At 57.6% G+C, this 25,777-nt stretch overlaps 2 protein-coding genes across 13 annotated transcripts in view; one reads left to right on the top strand and one right to left on the bottom strand.

The window, feature by feature from the left end:
* LRSAM1 (leucine rich repeat and sterile alpha motif containing 1) overlaps positions 1-16,154 on the top strand; it is a 45,234-nt gene extending 29,080 nt beyond the window's left edge. For 5 of the 8 annotated variants that reach the window (XM_027104802.1, XM_027104801.1, XM_027104806.1 and 2 more), the window contains 10 exons: positions 2,600-2,699; positions 4,076-4,163; positions 5,161-5,235; positions 6,775-6,855; positions 8,382-8,477; positions 10,387-10,485; positions 11,415-11,546; positions 12,626-12,707; positions 14,228-14,361; positions 15,433-16,154. In XM_027104802.1, coding sequence (XP_026960603.1) covers positions 2,600-2,699; positions 4,076-4,163; positions 5,161-5,235; positions 6,775-6,855; positions 8,382-8,477; positions 10,387-10,485; positions 11,415-11,546; positions 12,626-12,707; positions 14,228-14,361; positions 15,433-15,558 — 1,013 coding nt within the window. In that variant the 3' untranslated portion in view covers positions 15,559-16,154. The remainder of the gene's footprint in view (positions 1-2,599; positions 2,700-4,075; positions 4,164-5,160; positions 5,236-6,774; positions 6,856-8,381; positions 8,478-10,386; positions 10,486-11,414; positions 11,547-12,625; positions 12,708-14,227; positions 14,362-15,432) is intronic. The other 3 variants (XM_027104804.1, XM_027104807.1, XR_003432494.1) reach the window with 2 other exon arrangements.
* A 1,529-nt stretch (positions 16,155-17,683) lies between these two features.
* The window catches only part of NIBAN2 (niban apoptosis regulator 2), a 51,359-nt gene continuing 43,265 nt past the window's right edge, over positions 17,684-25,777 (bottom strand). For 3 of the 5 annotated variants that reach the window (XM_027104796.1, XM_027104798.1, XM_027104800.1), the window contains 9 exons: positions 24,602-24,717; positions 23,711-23,815; positions 23,457-23,619; positions 22,210-22,397; positions 21,461-21,616; positions 20,888-21,004; positions 20,658-20,798; positions 20,233-20,344; positions 17,684-19,780 (listed from right to left, as the gene is read on the bottom strand). In XM_027104796.1, coding sequence (XP_026960597.1) covers positions 19,188-19,780; positions 20,233-20,344; positions 20,658-20,798; positions 20,888-21,004; positions 21,461-21,616; positions 22,210-22,397; positions 23,457-23,619; positions 23,711-23,815; positions 24,602-24,717 — 1,691 coding nt within the window. In that variant the 3' untranslated portion in view covers positions 17,684-19,187. The remainder of the gene's footprint in view (positions 19,781-20,232; positions 20,345-20,657; positions 20,799-20,887; positions 21,005-21,460; positions 21,617-22,209; positions 22,398-23,456; positions 23,620-23,710; positions 23,816-24,601; positions 24,718-25,777) is intronic. The other 2 variants (XM_027104799.1, XM_027104797.1) reach the window with 1 other exon arrangement.

Below are 25,777 nucleotides of genomic sequence, written 5' to 3'. Positions count from 1 at the left end.
TCCCCATATTAGGGAAGTTTTCAACTATAATCTCTTTGGATATTTTCTCAGTCCCTTTTTCTCTTCTTCTTCTGGGACCCCTATAATTCGAATGTTGGTGCGTTAAATGTTGTCCCAGAGTTCTCTAAGATTGTCCTCAATTCTTTTCATTCTTTTTTCTTTATTCTGCTCTGCAGTAGTTATTTCCACTATTTTATCTTCCAGGTCATTTATCTGTTCTTCTGCCTCAGTTATTCTGCTATTGATTCCTTCTAGAGAATTTTTAATTTCATTTATTGTGTTGTTCATCATTGTTTGTTTGCTCTTTAGTTCTTCTAGGTCCTTGTTAAACATTTCTTGTATTTTCTCCATTTTGTTTCCAAGATTTTGGATCATCTTTACTATCATTACTCTGAATTCTTTTTCAGGTAGACTGCCTATTTCCTCTTCATTTGTTTGGTCTGGTGGGTTTTTACCTTGCTCCTTCATCTACTGTGTGCTTCTCTGTCTTCTCATTTTGCTAAACTTACTGTGTTTGGGGTCTCCTTTTCGCAGGCTGCAGGTTCATAGTTCCCGTTGTTTTTGGTGTCTGCCCCCAGTGGCTAAGGTTGGTTCAGTGGGTTGTGTATAGGCTTCCTGGTAGAGGGGACTAGTGCCTGTGTTCTGGTGGATGAGGCTGGATCTTGTCTTTCTGGTGGGCAGGACTGCATCCGGTTGTGTGTTTTGGGGTATGTGTGACCTTATTATGATTTTAGACAGCCTCTCTGCTAACGGGTGGGGTTGTGTTCCTGTCTTGCTAGTTGCTTGGCATAGAGCGTCCAGCACTGTAGTTTGCTGGTGTTGAGTGAAGCTGGATCTTAGCATTGAGATGGAGATCTCTGGGAGAGCTTTCGCCGTTTGGTATTACGTGGAGCTGGGAGGTCTCTAGTGGACCAATGTCCTGAACTCGGCTCTCCCATCTCAGAGGCACAGGCCTGACACCCAGCAGGAGCACCAAGACCCTGTCAGCCACACGGCCAGGTATGTGGGGAGTTTCTTGCCTTTTGGGAAGTCTGAGGTCTTTGGCCAGCGTTCAGTAGGTGTTCTGTAGGATTTGTTCCACGTGTAGAAGTATTTCTGATGTATGTGTGGGGAGAAAGGTGATCTCCACATCTTACTCCTCCACCATCTTGAAGGTCTCCAATGTCCCTATTTTAAAGGTCACCATCATCCACCATTTATAAAGAGAAAGATTGTGTTTGCATTTCTGGAAGGATGTTTATCAAATTAACTAATTGGAAATAGGCTCAGTGTTAGGGATCTTTTCTTTTCCACCTTTTCAAACTTCCCTATTAGCTATTTTAGAAACTGAGCATGTATTATTTTTATAACCGAAAAATTTCAATAAAAATAACAAAAAGGCAAGAAAGGGTAGTAACCCAGAGTTGTAGAGGGCGTATGGTATCAGGCTGTCCTACGTGCTGCTGCCAGAGGGAGTAGGAATCAGCAGGCTCTTCCTGGAGGGCAGAAAGGGTAACTTGCATACATCATCCACGACCTTAAAACTGTGTACTTCTAAGAATTAGTCTAGGAAATAATCAAATAGATGTGCACGAAGATATCTGAGCAAGGATATTTATAGCAGTATCATTTAATAATCGCAGAAAGACTCTGAATGCTCTGAAACGGAGGATCATCTTAAACTTTGGTAATCCAGGCACTGTAGTATTCTGTAGCTATTAACATCACGTCAGCATGTTGACACAGGGATGCATTCATAAAAGGTGAGAAAGTGGTATATTTAGTGTGATAACATTTTAATTTTCTTTTATTATGGTGAAATATACAAAGCATAAAATTTACCATTTTAACCACTTGTAAGTGTACAGTTCTGTGGCATTAAGTACATTCACCTTGTCGTGCAGCCATCACCGCCATCCACCTCCAGAACTTTTTCATCTTCCCAAAGTGAAACTCTGTACCCGCTAAACAGGGACTCCCCACGGCCCCCTCCCCCGGACCCTGTAGGACCACCATTCTGCTTTCTGTCTCTATGAATCTGACTGCTCTAGGTACTTCGTTTAAGTGGAATCGTACAGTATTTGTCCTTTTGTGACTGGCTTCTTTCACACAGCGTAATGTCTTCAGGGTTCATCCACGTTGTAGCTTATGTCAGAATTTCCTTCCTTTTTAAGACTGATTAATATTCCGTTGCATGGATAAGACCACATTCTGTTTACCCATTTGTCCATCAATAGGCACTTGGGTTGTTTCCACCTTTTTTTGCCTGTTGTGGATAATGTTGCTATGAACATGGGTACACAAATATCTGTTCAAGTCCCTGCTTTTAATTCTTTCAGTTAACTTTTAAAAAATCCATCAACATGCATTAAAAATTAACTAGAAGAACATATATCAAAATGTAATAATACTTCTGGGTGACGAGACTATAGAAGATTATGTGTATGTTGTTCAGTGTTTTACAACTAATCAGACTTCCAAGCTGAAGTTACTTCTGTATTTTAAAAAAGAGAGACTTTTTTGTGAGGGGACTGTCAGGTGGATGCCCAGGTAACGCCCATGAGGCCCCCCAGGAGTGGCTGCTCAGCCCTGTCCCCACCCCACCCCCATGTTTCTGCAGCGGCCATGCAGCAGATGCTGACCGAGAGCTGTAACAGCCGGCTCATCCAGATGGCCTACGAGTCTCAGAGGCAGAACCTGGTCCAGCAGGCCTGTTCCAGGTAAGGTAAGGAAGAGGCTTCCCGAGTGAGGGACTCTGGGGAGCTGCCTCAGGGCCCAGGACCGTAGGGTGAGAGCTGGCACTGGAATCTCCTGCCTCGGGCCACCCCACCCTGGGCCATGATGTCAGGAGCAAGTTACCGCTGGTCTAAGTGATTTTTCTAGCTGGACCCTAAGGAAGCACAACTAGCCGATGACAGAGCTCGGGTTTGACCCAGGCTGTGCTCTTGACTATGGTGTACTTATAAATCCCCGAGGGTCATGGGTGGGGTGCACTGGAGGGGGGATGGTGATGGGGCTGCCTTCATGCTGACAGCCATTTTGGGTCTGGCCTTCCAAGTTCGCCCCAGCACCGTGGCTTTGTTGAAGGACCTGCAGTGCCTGGCAGAGCCAGTTGAGAAAAGCTCCTTCGATGCTTAGCAGCCCCAGACAGGGACAGACCAACAGCCCTGGCTGCCCTTGTGTTTCTCCTCCCACCTGGGTGGCTCCAGCGCAGGTGCCACCTCCTCCCCGCCCCCGGGCACCTGGAGCACGCCAGCCTCCCCGTGTCCCTGCAGATGCAGGGGGTCTCCCTCCTTCCTGCTGGCGTGACCTTGTTTTTAGGAGCGTGGGCACTAGGGCCAGACAGTCATGGATTCACATCCCACTTCTATAACTAACTGTGAAGTCTTAGGCAAGTTATTTTCCCTCCCTGAGTCTCAATTTTCTTATCAGAAAAAAAGGGGATAAATCACAGTACCTACTCCTAGAGTTGTTGGAGGATTTAATGGGCATTAATGATCACACTGTCTGCCACATAAGGGTCCAATAAATAACAGCTACTATTATGAAACAGACAACCTTAAAACCAAGATTGTACCAAAGTATGGACATATTAGGTTTGCAGAGTTTGGATTTTTGTGCCAAAGTCACTAGACTTGCTCTAGGGCGACGAGAGCAGGTCCACGGCCAGGGTGAGAGACACTGGGGTGGAGGGTGAGACGTTAGTGCCCGTGAAGGACAGCTTTCTCTCAGCCTGAGTGGCTCACCTGGGAGGTCATGAGCTCCCTGTTGGTGGAGGTGGGTGGGCAGAGGCCAGGCAGCCACTTCAGGGGGGGCATCGTAGGAGGGATTCCAGTGGAGGGGTGGATGACGGGGCCCGGGAGATCATCTCCCCAGCTCTCTGGAGACAGAGACTCCGTCACCCTCCATCCAGGGCCATGGGATTCAGACAAAGCTCCATGTCCACCCCGCCCCCCACAAGCCCAGGATGTGGCCCCCAGCAGGCGCTCCATCAGTATTGTTGAATGAATAAATGGTTTATCTCCGTCTCCTCCAAGGTGCCTGGCACATAGCAGGTGCTCAGGAAATGTTCATGAATTTGCTGTGTTTCTGGCAGCATGGCTGAAATGGATGAGCGGTTCCAGCAGATCCTGTCCTGGCAACAGATGGATCAGAACAAAGCCATTAGCCAGATCCTGCAGGAGGTGAGCCCTGGGGGCAGGGGCTCAGGAGGGGGGCAGGAGGGACGCGGGGAGCCCGGAGCAGAGCGGCAGAACTCCACGTGGAGGCGCTGTCCTGGACTCCTGGACAGCGTGCAAGAACCAGGATGCTTAGGGAGCTGAGAAGCGCACTGACCGTGAGGATGAGGGGCAGGGAGAGGCCTCTCTGGGTGGTCGTTTCTGCTCCCTGAAGTCTAGAGAAGCGCCCTCCCCAGGCAGCCGCTCCCCGTGCTGCGTGGGCTCCATCATGAGGACATGATGGGCAGAAGGCGGTGGTACCCACCCCGTGGAGTGAGCCCCCAGACTCCTCCCTTCCAATCCCGCCGCACCTCCATCTGCTCTCCCGCCGGCTTAGCAGGCGCATAGCAGGTGCTCCTGAGTGGACGGGACCAGGAAGGACCCCTGTGATTTCCTCCCTCCTGTGTCCAAATTGTTCAGTCCCAGCTTTCCCCACAGGCCCTGTTGGAGTCTCATTTCCCGACCCTCGCATCCCCTCCCTCCTTTCTTCCTCTGTGATGTTGTCCTGCCACTCCCTGATTCATCGTTTCCTCTCTCCTTTCTCCCCAACTCCTATCTCTCTCGTCTTCCAAAATGCTTTGACTTAGTATTTGTGAGATTGTCTGAGGAAACTGCTCTGTTTCTTAGAGGGCATGTCAGGCCTCGTGGTTAAGGTGAGGCTGAGAGCTGGACAGACTTGCATGCTAGTGCCAGCCGGTTCACTTCTCTGAACCTCACTTTCCTCATCTGTGAAATGGGGCAGTGAAGGTACTCTCGTCGTCGCCTCTTCCATGTGCAGCGTGGGAAGAGCCCTGAGCACGGTGTCCAGCACGTAGTAAGCGCTTCATAAGTATTATTTTAAAAAATTAAACAAGTAACCTGAAAAGTTGTCTCTCTAAGAAACAGAAAAGGCACACATTAAGGTGTCTGACACAGATTTTGTTTTCCCTGCGGGCCCCCTGAGTGGCCGTGCTCTCTGTTGCAGAGCGCCATGCAGAAGGCGGCCTTCGAGGCTCTCCAGGTGAAGAAGGACCTGATGCATCGGCAGATCCGGAAGCAGGTGAGCGCAGGCTGCGGCCTCCCCCCAGACCCACCCTGTGGGCTTTCAGAGGCGTGAGGAGGGGGCTCCAGGCCAGCCCGACAAGAGGTCTCCCCGGCACCTGCCTCCCCTCACTGAGCCTCGTGGAACCTACTCAGGGTGTCAGGAGGTGCCTGGGCAGTACTGTGCATGCCAGCAGGTGAGACCTGTGCCTGCTGCTTCTCGTGGTGCCCAGGGCTGAGGGACAGGAGGCCTCGACCGCTTGGCGGCCACAGGCAGGGCTCCTCCACCGGCTCAGACCCCAGTGTCCCCGTCGGCCCAGATGGAGGCGCTGGGACAGGCTGACCCCCGCCTGAGCGAGCAGGCAGGGCCTGGTGTCGGCTGGGGAGTGGCCTGGGCCTGGAGGGGAGGGGCTGTGCTCTTGTCCGGGCTCCGCTGCTGACCTGCGGGCAGCCTTGGGCGAACGCCACGCTGGGCCTCTTGGCCACCCGCTTCCAGCAGGGCTGTGTCTGGCTCGCTGGGCTCCCTGAGCGCGTGGCCTGGGTGGCGGCAGACAGAGCGAGCTTTCAGGCTACGGGACGCATGTCAGCTCGTATTCAGCACACTTTGAATTTCACATTTTGCATGGTTGTTTTTTTCTTTTTCTTTTTTGCCAAAACCAACTTACCTTTTTATTTCCCCCTTTAATTTCACTCCCACATTGCCAGACATGAATCTCATTCCTCTGACCAGGGGTTGGTGGGGTCATAAGAACATAGGGACAAAGGTCATAGGCACAGGGTAGAGAAGTCACTGGCCATGGGGTCTGACCCCGAGGGCTAAAAGCCCCCAGTCACACCCTGAAGGTATGTGGTGACTCCCAGACATTCTCATTATGGGTGGTTTTGACCCACCAGGCCAGCTCTTCCCCTTCAGACAAGCAGGGACATCCCAAGGAAAGGGCACACTCACTCACCCGCTGTGTGTCCTTGGGCAAGTTACTTAACCTCTCTGAGCCTCGGTTTCCTTGTCTGTAAAATGGAGGCAATAATACCTCCTAATAGGTATTGATGAAATGATGCAAATAAATTGCACAGCACAGTCCTAGCATGTGGAATCTCAATAAATATCAGCTACTACTATTATTGTTATTATTACTCAGTCCCCTCCATTGCCCTCTGCACTCCTCTGACAGCTGTTTAGAGGAAGCAAGAGAACTGGACTGGGAAGAGGCTCATTGAGAATTCCGTGTCTGTTCTTCACTCTGGTCCTCACCTTGAAGGAAAGCCCCTTCATTCCACACCTTGATCAGCGCCCATTCTGGGCTGGCCCTGTGCCCAGCTTCTGATCAGCAGTACTGTCCAGGACAAGAGGGTCCACGCCGCGGAGGATTCAGGGCCGTGAAATAACGAACTCTTTTTAAACCCCCGCTGATGAGGTTCCCAAGGTACACAGGTCCCCTTCATTGCAGAGCGCCCCCAGAAAGGATTCTTAGATCCACTTGGCCATCCAAGAGCAGCGGCACAGGATTAAACCGTGGTTAATGTGAATTAAAAAACCCCTGTCTCGTCTTCTGTTTAGATTAAGTTAATAGAAACTGAGTTATTGCAGCTGACACAGCTGGAGTTAAAGAGGAAATCCCTGGACACAGAGGCACTACAGGTATGTAGGGCTCCCTAGCCTGCCCTGTCCCCCACCCCACCCCCAACGAATGCACCCACCGCCTCTCAGCTGCTCTCCGGCAGACAAGGCAGTGATGCTGGAGGAGGCCCTGGCCCCAGGAGGCTCGTGGGAGCCCGGTCTGGGGGCCGAGCGCAGCGCAGGCGAAGGTTAGGGCTGGGATCAGCCCGTCGCCAGGCAGTAGGGTCAGAGGAAGGAGGCTTTCATTGCCAAGGCTCACCCAGGCGCATCTCCATCTCCGTGTTTTCTTTGTTTTGGGGCTGGGTTGCTCCTGAGCTCCCTGTCTCTCTCAGTCATGCTTCTGGGGCGCTGGTTCTCACGGCTGACATCCTCTGGGGAAGGAGCTGTCTCAGTGTTCCGAGGATGTCTGAGGAGAGGGTCCAGCTGTGGCTCTGTGAACTCCAGCCTGGGTGTCCTGCTCACACAGATGTGGAGGCTGCAGAGACTAGCAGACAGCGTTCTGGGCTGCAAATCTGGGACCCGGGTTGTCCTCGCACAGTCTTGCTGTGTGACCTGGCTGGGGAGGCAGGGAGGGGCAGCCCTTTCCCTTCTCTGTACCTTAGTCTCCCCAGCTATACGCAGAAGGGTCGGATCAATGATGTGTGAGGACATGTGCCCCGTACCAGGCTTTTGAGCAGAGCCTTCTGTCTGTCACCGTCCCTGTGTCTGTCCTCAGTGGAGCAGTCTTCATTTGTCTCATGGGCTTCTCAATGCAGGAGAAGAACGCTGAGGTCTGGAGTCCCACGGGTCTGTCACCGTATGACTTTAGGCAGGTTACTTCCCCTCCCTGGGCCTCCATGTCTCCCCTGCATAAAGGAAATAGTCTTCCAGGCCCAGCCTGTGTCTCAGGGCCATCAGAGAGGAGTGGGCTAGCAAATGGAAAGGCCTCAGCCTTGCGGGGTTGGTGGAGCTCTGAAAGAAGATGCAACCACCGTGCTTGGTGGGTGCCCATGCATCCTGCCTATTAGAGCTGTGGGGCTCCTGTTTTCGGGGTCTCCATGGGGTTTCCAAGAGGAGGAGAAGAGTGGAACGCAGACACAAATGGGGCTTTCTCGGGTTTGCACATCACTCCGTCTGCGTAGAGCCTTCCTGGCTGGCGTGGGTCCCTCACCCACCCTCCCTCCCGCTGTTTGCTTCTGCCCACGTGCTCCGTAGTCAGTGAGACTGGAGTCAGGTACCTGCTGCTTGTCGTTCCCTTTGTTTGATGTTTCTTACCACTGCACTGTGTTCGGTCACTAGATCCCGTGCCTGGCCTTACCCCTTGGGGAAGGGAGGTACAGGCTGGTGAGAAGGTGGGGAGGGGATGCTGGGGCAGAGAGGCCCCTCTGCTCTGTTCCCCAACTCTCAGCCTGAGATCAGGGACAGAGCCTTGAATGGAGTCGGACCCACTGTGGCCCCCGGCTGCCAGCTGAGAACTGAGTGAGGGGGATCCTGCTGCCGCGCTGCGGAGACTTCTTGGGCCGCGGTACTGCGAGTTTCCCAGCGCTGGGCGTGGTCTTGTGTTGCAGGAGATGATCTCGGAGCAGCGCTGGGTCCTGAGCTCCCTGCTCCAGCAGCTGCTCAAAGAGAAGACACAGCGAGAGGAGGAGCTCCGGGAGATCCTGGTGCGTCTGGCTTCCGCGTCCAGAGTCGCTCATGGGTTTGCTTCCCCTAAATGCTCTTGCCGTTCTTAGGAACACTTTCATTAGTCTAGTAATAGTTGTTCATCAGAGAAAAAATGGAAAGTACAAAGGAAAAGAATCTCACTCCTGAGAGTTGTCTGTTGCTAATATTTTGAGGTATGTTTTCCAAACATCGGGATGCATGTTTATCGCGGTGTGTGCACGTGCCTGTAACACGGAACTGCGCCCCCGTTTCCAACCAGCTCGTTCGCACCTGCTCTTTCCTGTCTTTCGCGTCCTCTGCGTTCCTTCCGTGGCTGCATTGAGATGGGCCCTTGTTTGGCCTATTGTCAAGCATACTTCCCGTTTTTTACTCTTAATAAGTAAGGCTGTCTCGGCAGCTAAGTATCTGAGAACAGCCACGGGTATTTGCTCAGGACAGATGCGCAGGAGAGTACTTGGTGTGTCCAGGGCAGACCATTTAGTAAGCCTTCGACAGGAGTTGCCCAGCTGCCCCCTGGACCCAGATGGGTTTGACTCTGGCACATCATCAGGGTGCCAGAGCCCCCTTTAGGGGGGCAGGTCAGGGTCACTTCCTCCAGAGCCCAAGTGCACCTGAGTGGTCAGGACCCAGTCTTTCCTGTGGCCTTGTTACCGCCCCAGACGTCCTCTGAGCTCCACCGTGGGCCAGGCCCTGTGCCGGGGATGGAAAGGAGCGAGACCAGCTTCTTCCCGAGCCCTGCACGAGCCCAGATGGTGTGTTTGTGCCAGTCAGAAGCTGCCTGTTCCTCACGGTGCCTCACGGCCATCACCTCCAAATTGCATTAATGTGTGACCTGCTCCCTGAGTGCTGCATAAGGGGCAGCCATGCCGTGGCCGCGTGCTCCCGCCCTCAAGGGGCCTTGGGGACTCACTGTGCACCTCATCAGGACATGGCCATCAGGGTCATGGGCTCCCAAAGAGAGGTGTGCCCGCAGCCCAGAGAGGGCCAGGCCGGAAAAGGGGAGCCAGCTCGGCAAGGTACAGGAGGGACCACTAGGGGGAGCCGGGGAGATGCCTGCAGTGTAATCCTGCCGCCCACATCACATCGACCCCCTGCAGCTGCCGTCCTGGTGGGTGGCTTGGTGGCTGAGAGCGCAGGCCCCGAGCAAGACAGACCTGGGTCTGGATCCTGGCCACGACACGGGCAGCTCTTTGACCTTGGGCTGGCTGGTATTCACTCTGAACTAATCACTCCCGTTTCTTCACCTGTGAAGTAGAAACTACTTCACAGAATCGTGAGAATTAAGTACAAGGGCATCTCCCAGTGCACAGCACGGTCTGGCACGAAGTGCCCTGACGTTGCTGCTGCTGCTGTTAGTATCGTGTGTTCACTGCTGTGTCCTCAGCGCCCAGAACAACGCTCAGGAACGTGTGAGTGATGGAGGAATCGGCTTGAATGGCATGTTTATAATTCTCCGGCTTCGTCAGGTGAAGCCCACTCCAGAAGCCGAAGGTGTCCTCAGCATTATTTCTCTCCCTGCCTGGCACCCAGAGGACACACTAAGCCTTCTTGGGGGAAGGAGACGGCTGCCTAGTACTTTGCTCTTCCCATAAGCAGATGAGAAGGTGTCCCCCTCCAAGTCATGATGGCTGGGGAAGGGGGGCGGGCACCAGGTGTCAGCAGCCCAGGTTCCGGTCCCCCCACCAGGTATGCTGTGTCTGAGATCGTTCTCAGCAGTAAAGTGGGGGTAGTGAGGCTTCCTGCCTTTCCGGGCTCAGCAGTTTAAAGGGTGAGGCAACAGTGGGTAGGCACGTTCTTTGTAAAATACCAAGTCATCCACGTGCTCAGAGGAGCAGAGTTCACAGGTGTCACTGTCATTGTTTCTATTCACTGACTTGTAACTAACAGTGTCTGCTTCCTTCTTGGCAGACGGAGTTAGAAGCCAAAAGTGAAACTAAGCAGGAGAATTACTGGCTGATTCAGTATCAGCGGCTCTTGAACCAGAAACCGTTGTCCTTGAAGCTGCAGGTGAGGATTGCTGGCGCCCACCCTGCAGGAGCCTCTGGCCTCAGCGGTGCCCGGCTTTCTGACCTGTCCAGTTTAATTCCATTCATATTTCTGGTGACTAAGTGTACCAGGTCCCCCGGGCAGGGACAGAAACGAGAGGGAGGAGCATTGGTTCTGGTGACTTTTCAGTCACTTCTGGGCGGAGCAGAGACCCACAGCCCACTGTGCGCTCACCAGCGCAGGGGCTGCGGATGGGACAGACGTGGTCCCCAGTCTCCCCCACCTCCCCCTCCCCCTCCCCTCTCCTCCCCCTCTCCTCCCTTTCCCCCTCTCCTCCCTTTCCCCCTCTCCTCCCTTTCCCCCTCTCACACACATGCACACACACACACCCTTTTTTTTTTTTTTTTAATAAAAATGGAGTCTTTCTTGGGAATTCCCTGGTGGTCCAGTGGTTGAGACTCTGCGCTTCCACTGCAGCAGGCACAGGTTCGATCCCTGGTCGGGGAGCTAAGATCCCACAAGCTACGTGGCACGACCAAAAAAACAAACAGGAGTCCTTCTATAAGGCTATTCTGGCAACTTCCTTTGTCCCCCCAACAGTAGTGACAGGCTGTTGTCCAGGCCCGTGTGCGTAGATCTCCTCGTTGTTCCCAGATGACTGCACAGCGTTTAGGATCTGCACGAGCCCTCACTTGTTTAAACAGTCCCCTCTTGATGGGTACTTAAGTTGCTTACGTTGTCAAGTTTACAGAGTGGCAGTGAACTAACTTCCTCGTGCGTCTATCTCTATGCCCTTAAATATCCATTTTTGTAGGAAAAGTTCCAAGAATACGTTTTACATATTACGTTGTATGTATTTGAACTCTTCGTTTGCTGTTGTGAGTAATGGCTTCTTGGTTTTTTTCCCCATCCGTGGTGCGCTTGGCTTCTCCCTTGGGTCTGTCCTGTAGGAAGAAGGCCTGGAGCGCCAGCTGGTGGCCCTCCTGGTGGAGCTGTCAGCCGAGCACTACCTTCCCATCTTCGCCCACCACCGCATCTCACTGGACATGCTGAGCCGGATGGGCCCTGGGGACCTGGCCAAGGTGGGCAGCAGCTGCGCCTCGGGGGGGTCGAGGGCGGCGGGCAGGGCCCTGGCCCGACCCAGCCAGGCCGCTTGCTCTGCACGCAGTTCTTGGTGAGGCCCGTGTCATCAGCTGTCAGAGCCAGAACGTGTGCCCCACCTGCCCCCGTCATGTGCCTGCAAAAGCCAGGGCTTATGGGTGCTGCTGACTCCAGGTTGGTGCCCCCCGTGCCCCCCACCCGTTCAGATTGGATCTTCACCGCGTAGGGCTGGACAGCCAGGACCTTGGAGCTCATCTGGACCAGCCCCCTCCCCACCCCATGGATTGTTATCCCAGCAGCAGCGCTGCCCGAGCCTGGTACACGCTGCACTAATTCATTTACCCTTCAAGAGAGACGAGTACCGATGCCGGCAAATACCTGACAGTGCCGGGCGCTGTTCTAAGCATGTGTTATATGTGGAGTCATTGAATCTTCCCAACAACCTGGGCGGGCACGCGCTGACACTGTCATCACCTTTCGGATAAGGAGGCTGAGACACGGCAAGGTAGCATTTGGCCCGAGGTCGCACAGCAGAGCCAGGACTCCAGCCCAGGCGGCTGGCCTGGTGCCGGGGTCCATGCTGTTGACCGCTCTGATGTACTGCCCGGCCCTCGGCAGACGCAGGCACCGGGGCTCAGAAGGGCGACACGACTGTCACCCACGCTCAGGAGCACTCTCTCTGGAGGCTGAGGGACTGTGATTCTGGCACGGCCCCTTCTCAGCAGCTCAGCCTCGGTGTGAACCACCTGACCGTGCAAACTGTGCCAGAGGGTCCTGACTTCCTGGTCGTCACGGGGGTGATGGGAGGTCATGCGGCTGAAGCTGTCAGCACAGCCCCTGTGCGGGCTTCGCACTTGCTAAACTGTCGCTGTTGCTGGTGTTGGTTTCCCTCTGGGCCTCAGTGTCTCCCTCTGCTGTACGGATTGTCGGGCCCTCGTGGGCCTCCACCTTTCCAGCTGAGGGTGCTGGAAGCCAGGGAGGAGGTAGTGGCTCTGACCGTGCTGCACAGTAGGTCCCTTGCCCAGCCCAGGCCATGACCTGCCCTCCTTGGTCCAAGCAGGTGGGCGTCTCGGAAGCCGGCCTGCGGCACCAGATCCTGCGCAGAGCCCAGGAGCTGCTGGACGCGACCAGGGCCCGGCCAGGTACCGATGCGGAGCCCTCGCCTGAGCAGAGCCCTTATGTGTGGGCTGCGGTTGGGGGCGTCCCCTGTTTACAGTTCAGGACGAGTCCTAAGGGCCACTTCTAACCCTGGCCAGTCCTTAAGCTTCCCTCCTAAAGGAACAATTTATAAATGGGAAAAGCAGGCTCCAAAAATGGAAAAAAAGAACTTTTCCTATAGCAGTTTCAGGCCTCTTCTGGCTTCCCTAAACCCACCCTACTAGACGTCGGGAACCACACACTCAGGATCCCTGGAGTAGAGGGAGAAATCAGCCAGACCCAGCGCCCACCCCGTGCCCAGCACTGCGCCCCAGGACAGGCCTGTGGTTTGGACGTAGAAAGGTGGTTGTGATGGTTGTGAAGGAGGTGCCCTGCCCTCATCCGGAGGCCCGGGAGAGGGCAGGTGCTGTGGCTGACCCAGGGGAAGGTCTCCTGTGTGCCGAGCAGGATGGGTATCGGGCATTTGACGACCACCATGTCAGGTCACCTTTGCTGCAGCCCCGTGAGGTGGGCACCATTGTTACCCGCGTCTGAGGGATGAGGAAACTGAGGCAGAGACAGGTTAACCCTAACCCTAACCCTTAGGGCTTCTTCCTGATTGTGGCCGCCCTGCAGGGAGGGGCTGGGCTGGAAGGCTCCTGAGCTCCAGAGGGCAGGAGAGCCTCAGGAGTTTCCCCAACAGTTCTCTTTCTGACCCCAGGACTCAATATGTGTTACGTTAAATATAGAAGTGCCCCTTACAGTGATGGTTTGGGGGGGATACCATGTACCCCTAGAGGGTCTAGAGTGGTTGCGATAGGCTTTTTAAAAAGAAAACTTCAGGTTTTTTAGAATTATAAAAAGTGCTACTTGTAATTTAACCCGTAGAATAAATGAAAAACATGAACTGAGGGGACGGGGATCAGGGATGGAGAGAGACTTGAGGGTGTCGCTGGTGCACGTGGTGTGATAATGAGAGAGACCGATTCTGATGTCCTCCTTCGCGGCGGTTGGGACCCAGGCAGGGGACATGCTGGGGCCTCTGCCAGGGGACAGGGGGAGCAGCCTTGAGAGCTGCTCACTCCTCTCCCTGCCCCTCTGGGCTACCTGCGCCTGGGCCCCTGGGTGGAGAATCTGCGAGCGAGGTCCGGTCCTAGCCAGGGCTGCTGCGGGGCAGCTCTACCACCAGATGGCCCTGTGGCCTCGGGCAAGTGGCTTCCCCCTCTGAGCCTCCTGATTTCTCATCTCTGACAGTGATGAGCCCTACTTGCAGGGTGGCTGTGAAGGATTCAGAGTGTGTTAGGGGCAAGAGGCCCCAATTAACCAGTGCCCCAGCTGTCCCGTCTTACAGGTGGGGGAATGAGGCTCAGCAAAGAGAAATAAGAGCGTGTGTAGGAAGGCAGGGTCCTGGTCGGATCCCATCCCGCTCCGGCTCCCTGCCACTTGGGGCAGGCGGGGCCAGGGGAGGCCCCAGGGATCGGGGTCAGGTGGGCGTGACCCAGCCTCAGCCTCTCTGTCCCCACAGAGCTGCCGAAACCACCCCAGGGCGAGGTCCTCCCCACGGCCCCTGAGGAGCTTCCCGAGGCAGTAAGACCATCGGCCCCCTGCGCGGAGCTGGAGGCCCAGATCTCAGAATGTGTTGTGTGCCTGGAACGGGAGGTAAGTCTGGGGCAACAGGCCCAGTGCCTGCCGTCCGGAGCCTCCCGGGCAAAAAACAGGAAATTAAAATGACCCATGATCCCATTACCCAAACATGAGTAATGCTATGTTTTCTGGGCCTTTTTCTTCAAGAGTTTTTTCTCCCACTTAGGAAGTTTCCCTTCGTATATGTATTAAGTCATTAAATATCAACAACACAATTTTCTCTGAAGAGACTTTAAAACCTGTTTTTAAAACTAACAAAATTGACGCCTATTATAAAAATTCAGCAATGTAGCACGTAAAATACTCCCCCTCCCCCGAGTGTGATCCTGCTTAGAAAGGTTGCCACGTGAGCAGTTTGATTACCCTATGGTTGGTTTGTTTGTTTTGCGGTACGCGGGCCTCTCACTGTTGCGGGGCACAGGCTCCAGACACGCAGGCCCAGCGGCCATGGCTCACGGGCCCAGCCGCTCCGCGGCATGTGGGATCCTCCCGGACCGGGGCATGAACCCGTGTCCCCTGCATCGGCAGGCGGACTCCCAACCACTGCGCCACCAGGGAAGCCCTTCCCTGTGGTTTTTGCTGGGCTCAGGGAATGCGGTGATACAGGGGGCCTTGGTGGTTATAAATTTAACCAAACCCCTGCTCTGGGCCCTGGAGGTGGCTTCCTAGCTCTTGTTATTACCAACAGTGCTATACTGAACAGCCTTGAACAGAATTTGGAGTACATCCTTGGTTCTTTACTTAGGATAACTTACTAAAAAGAGGAAATGCTAAGGCAAAGAATAGACACACTTCCATGGCTTTTAATCCATGATGCTGGGGTGGTTTTGAGACCGAGGGGGCCGGGCAAAGTGCACAGAAAATCCAAAAATTGGGAACAACGTGCACATCCAGCAGCTGGGCTGGTGAGATAGGGCGGGGCTGTGAAACGTGCGGCTGTTACAGAGAGGGGCAGACAGTGACCATACGGGCGGTGGAGCGTGACGACCGTGCTGTCAGATCTTTGGGGGCCGGGGGCCTCACTTGCCCCATCCCCGGGGAATCAGGCCGGGCTGGTTCCCAGACACTCCCGCACTCTCTCCTCAGGCCCAGATGATCTTCCTCAACTGCGGCCACGTCTGCTGCTGCCAGCAGTGCTGCCAGCCCCTGCGCACTTGCCCGCTGTGCCGCCAGGACATCGCCCAGCGCCTCCGCATCTACCACAGCCGCTGAGTGCCGGCCGCCGGCCCGGGCCTGACACCTCCAGCCCCACCTCTGCTACCTGCGGGCCCAGGGCTCCAGCTCCCGCTCTGTTCTCCATGGCCTAGTACGGGCCCCTCTGTCCTGGCCCAGGCGGAGACAGGAGTGTTCCTGACCAAGGACAGAGCCAGCGTGAATACCGTGGAGGAGAGAGGACCCCTCGCCGCACGAAGACAGGGTCTGGGGGGTGGGGTACCAGCATGCCTCCCTCTGAGCACAGGCCTGAGTGTCTCAGCTGCCTCTGGCAGTCACGCCCCCCCACCCAGGAGCCTCCTCAGGGGAGCCCGGGCAGTGCTGTCCCACTGGGCAGGGTGGTGGGGGTGCAGGAGGGCCCTGGCCGAGGGGAGAGGTGGGGAGGCCACCGTGTCCTTGGACTGACTGGCCAGAATGTGTTCAGGGCGGGCCTGGGGCCACAGCGACGTCGGCCCCTCCTCGCCTCCCTCTGCTCTCCCCGCACGCTGGGCCCCTCCTCTCCCAGCTCTGCACCTCCTCACCCCACGCAGCTCCAGGGCAGGTACTGAGCTTTGCAGACCCAAAGCAGTAACGTCAATAAACCCATCTCCAGCCGCCTCCTCCAGAGTCATCACTGGGTCCTGATGGAGCCCGGGGAGGGGGAGGGGGTCGCAGCTGAGTCAGAAGGGAAGCGGGGAGGTGCGGTGTTCCCAAAGGTGAAGTTACCCAAACCTCCCTTGTCGCAGGTGGAGAGACCAGGGCTCTACGAGAAGGGCTCAGAAAGTCTGCGGAGCTCGTGGTGCCGTGTGGGCTGTGCTACGTGCTCTGTTATCGTTACCCCAGACCAGGGGGCTGGATGTCCCGGGCCCTGCGACAGGAATGTGGTGGCGCTGGCTCTGGAGCCTAGAAGCATCTTGAGCCGTGCAGCCGCGCGGTTGTTCACCGCACAGTTGCAGGAGCCGTGCTCCTGGTACTTGCCGTAGAACTGCGCCTCTGTCGTGCGCCTTCTGGCAGACAGTTCTGAGCCAGGGGCAGCTTTTCCTTTGGGCTACAGGCAGGCCTGCTCGGGGCGCCTGGGCTCTGCCTCCAGCTAACTCTGACTCTGGCCAACCTTCCACATCCTAGTTCCCCATCTGGTCAGCAAGGGACACGATGGAGCCCTGACATAGGCCGGCGGCCACCAGGGAGCCCTGACTGCTCATCGCAGGCACAGCGTAAGAGCCAGCGGGATGCAGGGGACAGGCCCTCACTCTCCCTGCCTCGTTGTGACAGTCCTGCGGGCTGAAACAGGACGGATGAAGGGCCCATGTGGTGTGAGTCCTGCTTTCCAGGTACCCGGGGGACCTCTGATGGTTTCCCTCCCCACACACCCTGCTGGGCTCTGCTTAGCTAAGAGGGGAGACTGAGGCCTGAGGTGGGCAGGGCCACCTCGCAGAGCACAGTGTTTGGCAGGTCTCCTTGAACCCTCAATAGGCCCCCCCTTTTATAGACGAGGAGCCTGAGGTTGAGTTCAGTGCCTTGCCAAGGTCAACAGCAAGACTGCAGCTGAGCCCCTGCTTCCTCACCTCAGCCCTTAACAAGCCTTCAGCCACTGGCCACCGTCCCCCAAGGTGATGGGGGCCCCATAGCCTCAGCCCAGGTTCCCCGCCTTCCTGGACCTCAGTTTACACATCGGTGAAATGTGACAATGGTGCCCGCCGCCTGGAGCTGCCGTGAGGCTCCTAGTCTTGCAAGTAACGTGCACGGCCCACAGTAAGTACTGGCTGTGTGAGCAGGAGTCTTACACACTGGCATCACTGTTTGGATCTAGTGTGAGCCTCGGGCCCACCCGCCATGGGCACCCAGGGCCACGTGGCCATAAAGTAGCTGCCCTCCTGCCCTCAGCATTGCCCGAGACGGCCAGAGGTGCACCCTGCATGGATCTGGCTGAGGAAGCCGTCTGAGCTGCCAGCAGGCGGGCCACCTACCTGCTGTGTCCCTTCTCTCCAAGCCTCAGTTTTCTCCTCTGTAAAATGGGATAATAGAACTCTGGCCATGCACCTGTAAGCACTCGGTCAAGCGGCCATCCCAGAAAGTAGAGGTACACAGGTGCTCCTAGTCCGTCTCCAGCAAAGGTCTCACCCTGCTGGGACCACACATGGGCCACTGGCTTTAAATAAAGCATTTATTGATTAGTAGAAGCTTAAACAGTTTGCATAATATTTTCAATACAAGATTTGAGGATGATTTGGAAAACCACAAAAGAAGGCACCAAAGGAGAGCATCTTCAGACGGAACGTGTTGGTAAAAGAGGTTAGTGAGGCGTTGAGTTTAGGGCTTGGGGGACTGGGGGGGGCGGGGGTCCCTGAGCACCAGCCAGTGCTTCACGTCCTGTGGGTCCCAGGGCCCGGTCCAGGAAGGAGATGAGGGGATGGAGGAGGCAGGGCTGGGATGGCGTTGACGACCCTGAAGGACTCGGTTTCTGCCCTGCCCACCCTCCCCTCCCCTCCAAGCAGCAGGGGAGGGGGTGTGGGAAGGCCAGGAGGCCCCAGCCCCTGGGGATGGTCTCGGCTTGACCCTCACCCCAGGAAGGGGGATGGCTGGGCCCCCACGTGACTCAGGACATTTGAAGAGTCCTGGAGTTTTCAGGATGGGGTGACCGGAAACTCAGAGCACAAGGGGCCGAGCCCCAGCCTGACGCAAGAGCTCAGTGGTGCCCTGGGGTGCCTCGGCCCATCCTCCTGCCCCTCACGAGCCCCGCAGCTCCCTGGGAGGACAACGCGTACCTTGGAAGTGGCCTGCAGAGTCCACACCCACCCGGCCCTGCCACTGAGCAACATGCCACCACCCCCCACCCCCCGAGCCCAGCACGGGGACAGAGGAACTCCGGAGACTGGACCCCAGCAAGTGGAGGGGGAGGCAACGGCCCAGCTTCCAGCAGCCCTCCATCTGCCACCGCGCCCACCCTCCCAGCAGTACCTCTGCAGAGGTCACGCCCTCCTTCCCTCAGACACGCCCTCTCCCTTCTCTCCCCAGACCAGCCCATTCCAGGCCTTTCTTGTTCTCTCCTCAGGCCCACGGCCCCATCCCCCTCTGCGAGGCAGCTCTCCCCCAGCCTGAAGGCCCCTCCTTGCACATCCCCTCACCCGGGGCAGGACAGCAAGGCCAGTATCCTCTGGGGCCCAGCCGGGAGGAGGGAGGAGCGGGGCCAAGAGGGGCCTCAGCGCTCCGTCTTCCTGGTTCCAGCGAGCCCCTTGGTGCGAGCAGAGGATCCATGGGCTCTGTGTCACAGCAGATGCTACTCTTACCGCCCTCTTCCCAAGGAGGGCAAGACCCACGAGGGAAACGGGCCACAGAGGCGGGGCAGGGACGCAGGACTCAGGGACCCAGGGCCACCGCGTGCTCCCAGCCCCCTCTGCTGTGCTCTGCCCCCGGCAGGAGGAGGAAAGCCGAGATCATCCCACATAAGAGAAAACAGACCGACCAAGTGTGACCAAACCCAATAAAGTGACTCAGGTGGGCCCGTCTCCGCCCCAGAGGTGCCACACCAGCCTGGCCCCATCCCCACCTGGAAGGCATAGATCCAGCGCTCCCCGCCCAGAGCCGAGCCTTCCAGTGCCTCAGGGAGTGGCCCGTGCGCCATGTCCAACAGAAGCTCGGGGGCGACTGGCCTAGAACTCAGTCTGCACCCCTGCACCGTCCTCGGTGGTGGTATGGATTGGGGGGCGGCCGCCAGGGCCGGACACCTGCTCCCCGGTCTCCTGGTCACTGGGCTTGGGAGGCTCGAGGTCCGAGGCCTTTCCAGGCGGGAGCTGCCGGAGGGGTGAGGCAGGCGGTGAGGCGGCCTCAGGGGCTGCCCCGGGCTGGGTGCTCTCCTGGGCGGGGGCCCCATTGAGCAGGGGGCCGGCCAGCGGGGGGCTCTCAGCCTGCAGATCCCGGGCCAGCAGACCACGGAGCTCGGTGATGCTGTCTGCGGACGCAGGTGGTAGGGGCTCAGGGACAGCCTCGAAGGGCAGCCCCACCTCCTCGTCCTGGACCACGGACACCACCTGCTTGGCCCGCCGGCGCTTTTCCGAGAGGGTGGCTGCTTCCGGGATGCCAGGGCTGCCGGGGTCCCCACCACTGTCACTGCTGCCGCTGTACTCCTCGCCCCAGTCAATAGGCAAGCCCTCGGCCAGCAGGTGCAGGTTGGGGTCGCTGTTGTGCATGACCACGCTGTCCCGGTACAGGTTGTGCTTCCTCTGCACGGCGGCCTCCTTCACAGCTACAGGACAGGAGGGCGGTGTCGGGACATTTACCACGGCCACCAGCACACCCTACACTGCCCAGCTGTGACCTGCATCAGCCCCCAGAGGCCCCCCTCGGCCTAAGTGGGTGCTGTGACTGGGACGAGGCTTATTTCAGGCCTCAATGCCGGGAAGCAGGGGCTGTGACCCTACACCCTGTCACTCACCTGATGCTCCCCAAAATGTCAAGGACCCACAAACAAACTAAGGCACAGGGATGCGATGCTACCCTCCTGGGGCCACACCGCTAGTAGTGGGCTCACCCCAGCCCACGGCATAAGTCCTCTTTTCTTTGTAGCTTAGCTGACCCCACCAGGAAGACCTCTGGGCGGCCTCCTCCACCACCCTCCAGGCAGTAAGGGTCCCAACAGCAGCACCCGCCCCCCCCCAAGCTCTGCAGTCAGCCCCCGGGGGCCCGGGAGGCACGCACCCTGCAGGATGTCCTTCATGACCGTCTGCAACACCACCTCCTCATACGTGTTCTCCACCAGGATGAACCTGGCAAAGTCCTCGAATATCAGCTCCTGGAACCGGGACAGCTCCTGCCGGGTGGGGGTGGGGGTGGGGCAGAGAGAGGGGAGGCCAGGGCTGTTGGTCAGGCCCAGGACTGGGGCTAGTGGGGGAGGGGAGAGGGAAAGGGAGAGGGGAGGGCAGTGGGGAGAGGAGGGGACAGGAGGGGGACAGGAATGAGAGGAGAGGGGAGAGGAGAAATGGGGAGGGGAGTGAGGAGGGGAGAGGGGTGGGGAGGGGTGGGGAGGGGTGGGGGGAGAGGAGGGAGGACAGTGGGGGGAGTGAGGGGAGGGGAGGGAGAGGAGTGGGGAGGGGGAGCGCAGTGGGGGGAGAGGGCGCACTCACCGACTTGCAGGTGGGCGCCAGCTTCTTGAGCAGGAACGGGATGGTGATCTGCAGCAGAGCCTCCCGGAAAAAGCGCTTCCGCACGGTGCTGCTGTCATAGTCGTATTTCTGCCAGGAAGAGCGGCCAGGGCACAGGAGGCTCTGGGTCAGGGAGCTCCACCGGTCCCTGGTCTGACCTGAGCCCCAGCGCCCCCCTGGGTGGAGGGGTGGGGCCTGGCCGGGCGGCTCACCTTCAGCACCCGCTCCAGGATGCGCTGGATGGACTTGCACAGCTCCTCCTTGGTGGGCCCCTTCCCCAGCTCCTGGTGCAGGAGGGTCTCGAAGGTGTACACGGCGTTGTCCATTTGCTGCCGGCGGGGCACACCACGGGGCACGTGAAAGGGGTGCCCGCCGGGAGGAGGGGGCGCCTGTGTGCTCAGCTGCCCGTTCACTCACTCACTCCTGTACTGTCTAGTGTGCTGGCTCAGGGCCGGGCACCGGGGCCGCTCCCTGCCTCAGGGAAACAGAGGCCCTGGGCCCTGTGGGAAGGGGCTTAGGGAGCAAGAAGGGCCTCCCGGAGGAAGGGGTCTCTGAGACCCAAAAGATGAGTCTGAATTAGCCGGGGGGGGAGGGCAGAGGGGCAGGGTCCAAACAGACCAGAGAGCAGAGCAGCGGAGAGCACGCGGGGGCCGAGTGTGGCTGCAGTGAGGCCCGTGGGGACGATGAGGAGGGGGCTGGGGAGGAAGGCCACAGAGGCAGCCTCTTCCCCAGGAGATGGGGAGCTGGGGACGGCGGGGGCAGCTGGGGTAGCACCCTGGGCTCACCTCACGCATGAGGATCTGGGCTCGCTGCTTGAACACAGACGTGCTGGACACGTCAAAACGCTGTTGCAGCCCATCGAGCCGCAGCGGCTCCATCTTCTCATAGCAGCTCTGCATCTTGAGGGGGTGGTACGCCAGCTGGGACAGCTTCTCCATGTACTGCAGGGAGGCAGAGACACGTGGGACCTGAGCTGGGGCCGCCAGAGGAGCCAGGCAGCCGGGAAGGCCATCCGGGGGTGGCGGTCACAAGGGCAAGCGCTGGAGGACCCGGGACAGGAAGCATGAGGATCTGAAGGCAGGAGGAGTGGGGTCCGGCAGCACAGCGTGTGGGGAGAGGCCAGCCCGGGCGCTGGGTGACCTTGGGCAAATCGCTCACCTTCTCTTAGCCTCCAAGTCACGAGCTGGTTTTTCATGATCTCTAAGGTCTTCTATGGCTCTCAAATTCTATGATTATTATTGTCAATGGACTCCTCAGTTTGGGGTGTAGAAGACGCTGAGATTACAGGACCAATTCTGTCTACACCTGACAACTATGTGGGGTTCCAGGCAGCCGACTACCCCAATGTGGGGTCTGTGGAAGACCGTTCACCCCGAGAACCACTCAGAAGTGAGAGAGGCTGGCTGCATTTGTGGGGTGCACGCAGACCCTCCGTTCACAGGTTATGCCCCGGAGGGGAGCGGCCAGCCCTGATCACAGTGAGGGCCTGACGGGGGCCAGACCAAACCCAAACCTGGGGCCATGCCTGGCTCACCTCGCCCAGCTTGTCGATGCCGCCCTCATTGATGACGTTCAGGTTCATGTCGGTGACCTCCTTGAAGAAGACGTCCCGCACTTCGGTGAAGCCTTGGCTGGTGGGCACCATCAGGGCCTCCAGGATGGATGGGATATAGGGCTGGACATGATTCCGGACACACACCTCCGCCTTGGGGAGGATGGAGGCTGCGCAGAGGGAGCTGGTTAGCAGATGGCATCCCCGGTAGCAACTCCCACCATCCCAGACCCCCAGGCTAGAGGCAGGCTGTCGTATTATTCTTTAAAGAAAACCACTGGTGACAACATTAGCAAACTGAAGGATTCTTGAGGGACAGCTGCTAATGCAGCACAAATAACAGGGAGTTCTGAGACTGGACCCTGATGTTCCTGACACTGTGACGGCAAGAAACTAAGAAAACGGCTAGTGTGAAGGTCTCTAGGTTGGCAGTTTTTCTGTTTAGCTGGAGGAAGAGAACTCACCTTTGGGGGTCTTGCTCCTTCGTTTAAAAAAAAAATGGAAAACACTTCAGTGGCTTCAATGAGCCTCTGGGTTTTGCAAACCCCGATTCTGCCCTGGAATGGTGTGGCCTGACTCAGCCCACCTATGGAAAAGGCTGCTTCCCTGTGGGCAGGGACCGTCTCCAAGACATTCTGACCAAGGCATTTTTTAGCCAGGGGGTGTTTTGACGTCCCTCCTTCTCCCCTGCCCAGCTAACGTTATTTGTTCCACACAATAAATGTCAACTCTCGGGGTCCTCCCCAGCTCACAGTGAGCACAGCGGTTAGAGAATAACCTCGGGCAACTGACAACAGTCACAACTGTGGCCAGCGTGTGACGGATGACAAGTGAGTGAAGAGATCCCATCAGGCTCGGAACAGAAAGGAGCATCAGCTGACCAGAAAGGCTGGCTGAATGTGAATCACCGAAGTCAAGCTGATGTCGCTAAAATGACACATGGTAGATCTGATGACAAAGATGAAGAGAAGGCTTGAACCTCCTCAGCGTCATTTAGGTCACCAAGATCTGAGTCTATAGAAATAACAGCTGACAAACAACTCACAGGGGCTGGAAGAACAATGCCTCAGATTTGATTCTGGTGTTTCAAAAGTAATCAATGAATCAAGTCCTTCCTGTGAAATGCAAACGGATCCCTGAACAGGCAGGAGGGACCCCCTGACCCCGGAGGGCGGGTGGTCCCAGCACGTCCACCAGGTGATGACAGCCATAGCAGGTGGCCCTCCTACCTCGGATCTTGCTGGCCAGATGCTCCTTGGAGGTGATGATCTGGTCCATGTCGGTGCGGATGACCGCCTCCATGGCCGGCCGGGCCAGCTGCAGCTTGGACAGCACGGCCTCCAAGCGTGCCTTGGCCTGTTCATACACCATGCGGTACACGGTGTCTGAGATCTGTGGGCAGGGCGGAGGTGTCAGCGCCAGGCCGAGGGTGCCAGGCGGCTGCAGGCCCCCCACCCCTGCTCCCAAGCCCAGGCCTGCCCACCTGGATCCACTGCCGCTGTCGCTCCTGCGGTTTCCCCTTCAGCCGGGGGGCGAGCTCTGCCTTCAGCTCAGGGCCCAGCTCCTCCATCACCAGGTTGCTCAGGATCTAGGACCGGGAGGCACAGGCCGGGGCAGGGGTTGGAGCATGCCCAGCCCCTCCACATTCCGGCAAGCCCGGCCACTCAAACCCCCCTCAAAAAGCTGCTCTGGGCTTCCCTGGTGGCGCAGTGCTTGAGAGTCTGCCTGCCGATGCAGGGGACACGGGTTTGTGCCCCGGTCCGGGAAGATCCCACAGGCCGCGGAGCGGCTGGGCCCGTGGGCCATGGCCGCTGAGCCTGCGCGTCCGGAGCCTGTGCTCCACAACGGGAGAGGCCACAACAGTGAGAGGCCTGCGTACCGCAAAAAAAAAAAAAAAACTGCTCTTTGCTCCACATCTCCATTGCCCTCCCTCCTAAGCATCATTCCCACAGGTCCCAGCTCACCTGCTTGGGTGTCCTGTAGGATCCTGTAGGGGCCCCACCTCAGGACCATTGCACATGCTGCCACCCTGTCTGGAATACCACACCCTTCCCCCCTTGCCTGCACATGCAAGTGTGTGCGTTTACTTGTCACACGTCTGTTTCTCCTTCTAGGCAGCTCCCTGAGGGCCAGGACTGCGTCCCTCTTACAGTGCCCCCCAGCACCTAGTCCAGGGTCGGTGCTCAGTTAATGACTGAACAAAATAACAAGCAGCCCCCGCTGCGGGATCACCTCAGCCTCTACCCGCCCGAACCTGCAGCCAGGCTCCAGAGCCCTCGCCTGTGGCCCCAGAGCCCTCGCCTGTGGCCCCAGAGCCCTTGCCTGGGCCCCGCGCTGACTTGCGCAGCCTCCCCGCCAGCCTCCATGGCCTCACCTGCAGCTCGTTCCCACACAGCATCTCCCAGGTGCCGTACAGCTCCTTGGACTGGCGGTACATGCGGATGGCGTCCGTGAACGCGGGGCCCTCCACCTTGGAGTCCTCGGGGATCCCTGCCCGGGAGAGGGATGTAGAGAGGAGGTCGGTAGGATGGCCCGTGCCCTCCACCGAGACCAATGGGTTGACTGCCCAAACTCCCCCCACCTCTGACCCCCACGGCTCTTGTAGTAACAGCATCAGTAGTTGTTGCAGTGACAGTAACGATGAGAACCCACCAGCAGCAGTGGACAGTAAGACAGCCCTGCTCTGTATCCTCATCTCCTTCAATCCTCCCAACCAGCCCGAGCTGTGGGCACTGTCGTTTCCTCTGCTTTTCCAGATGAAGAAACAGGCTCCGAGGTCAGGCCACTGCCGAGGGTCCAAGGCCAGTGAGCAGCAGAGCCAGGACCAGAAGCCACCACCACCACCAAGGAGAGGCCACCCAGCACGGCAGACGGCATACCAGAGGCACCCAGAGACCCTCCCTCCACCAGGGGCCTGCCAACCTCCCCCGCAAAGGGCAGGACTGTACAGTCTCAGCTTTGTGGGCCAGACGATCTCCGTCCCAGCCACTCAACCTGCCGTTGTAGCAGGAAAGCAGCTGCAGGCGGTGTGTGAACAAACGAGCCGATAAAACTGGATTTATTAAAATAGGCGATGAGCCCAATTTGCCTCATAGCCTCGCTGCAGGTCATTGAACCCTAAGGGACCTCAGTTCTCCCTTCTGAATTGTGGGAACAATGACCAGCCTGGCCTCACACACCCACTGTGGGGCTGCAGGGACCACAGTGTGGACTGCGGAGGCAGGGCCTGGGGGCGGGCCCAGCGGGCACCGCGTCGCACTTTATTAGTAACTGCAGCCGCGAATGGCTCCTGCTGCCCTGGGCCCGCCTTGCTCACCGCCGTGCATCCAGGGGGCTGGAAATACCACTTCTCACTCCTGTCAACGATGGTGGCGGTGGTGGCCCAGATGAGTTTGCCCACCTCCCCCATGCTGGCCAGGGGGTCAATGAACAAGGCATGGGCCTCAGACTGGGCGCTGGGGAGGCAGGCTGCAGGAAGTCGCAACATCTGACTTCGGGACGAACGTGGTTAAACACCTCGCAGCCGGCCAGCTGGCGGCTACCCTGGCCA

The sequence above is a fragment of the Aethalodelphis obliquidens genome, unplaced genomic scaffold (genome assembly GCF_003676395.1).
Source record: "Aethalodelphis obliquidens isolate GAN/ISIS:26980383/991018 unplaced genomic scaffold, ASM367639v1 scaffold7, whole genome shotgun sequence".
NCBI classification, from domain to species: Eukaryota; Metazoa; Chordata; class Mammalia; order Artiodactyla; family Delphinidae; genus Aethalodelphis; species Aethalodelphis obliquidens.
The sequence above is the reverse complement of the archived record's forward strand: the minus strand, read 5'-3'. Positions and strand labels throughout refer to the sequence as shown.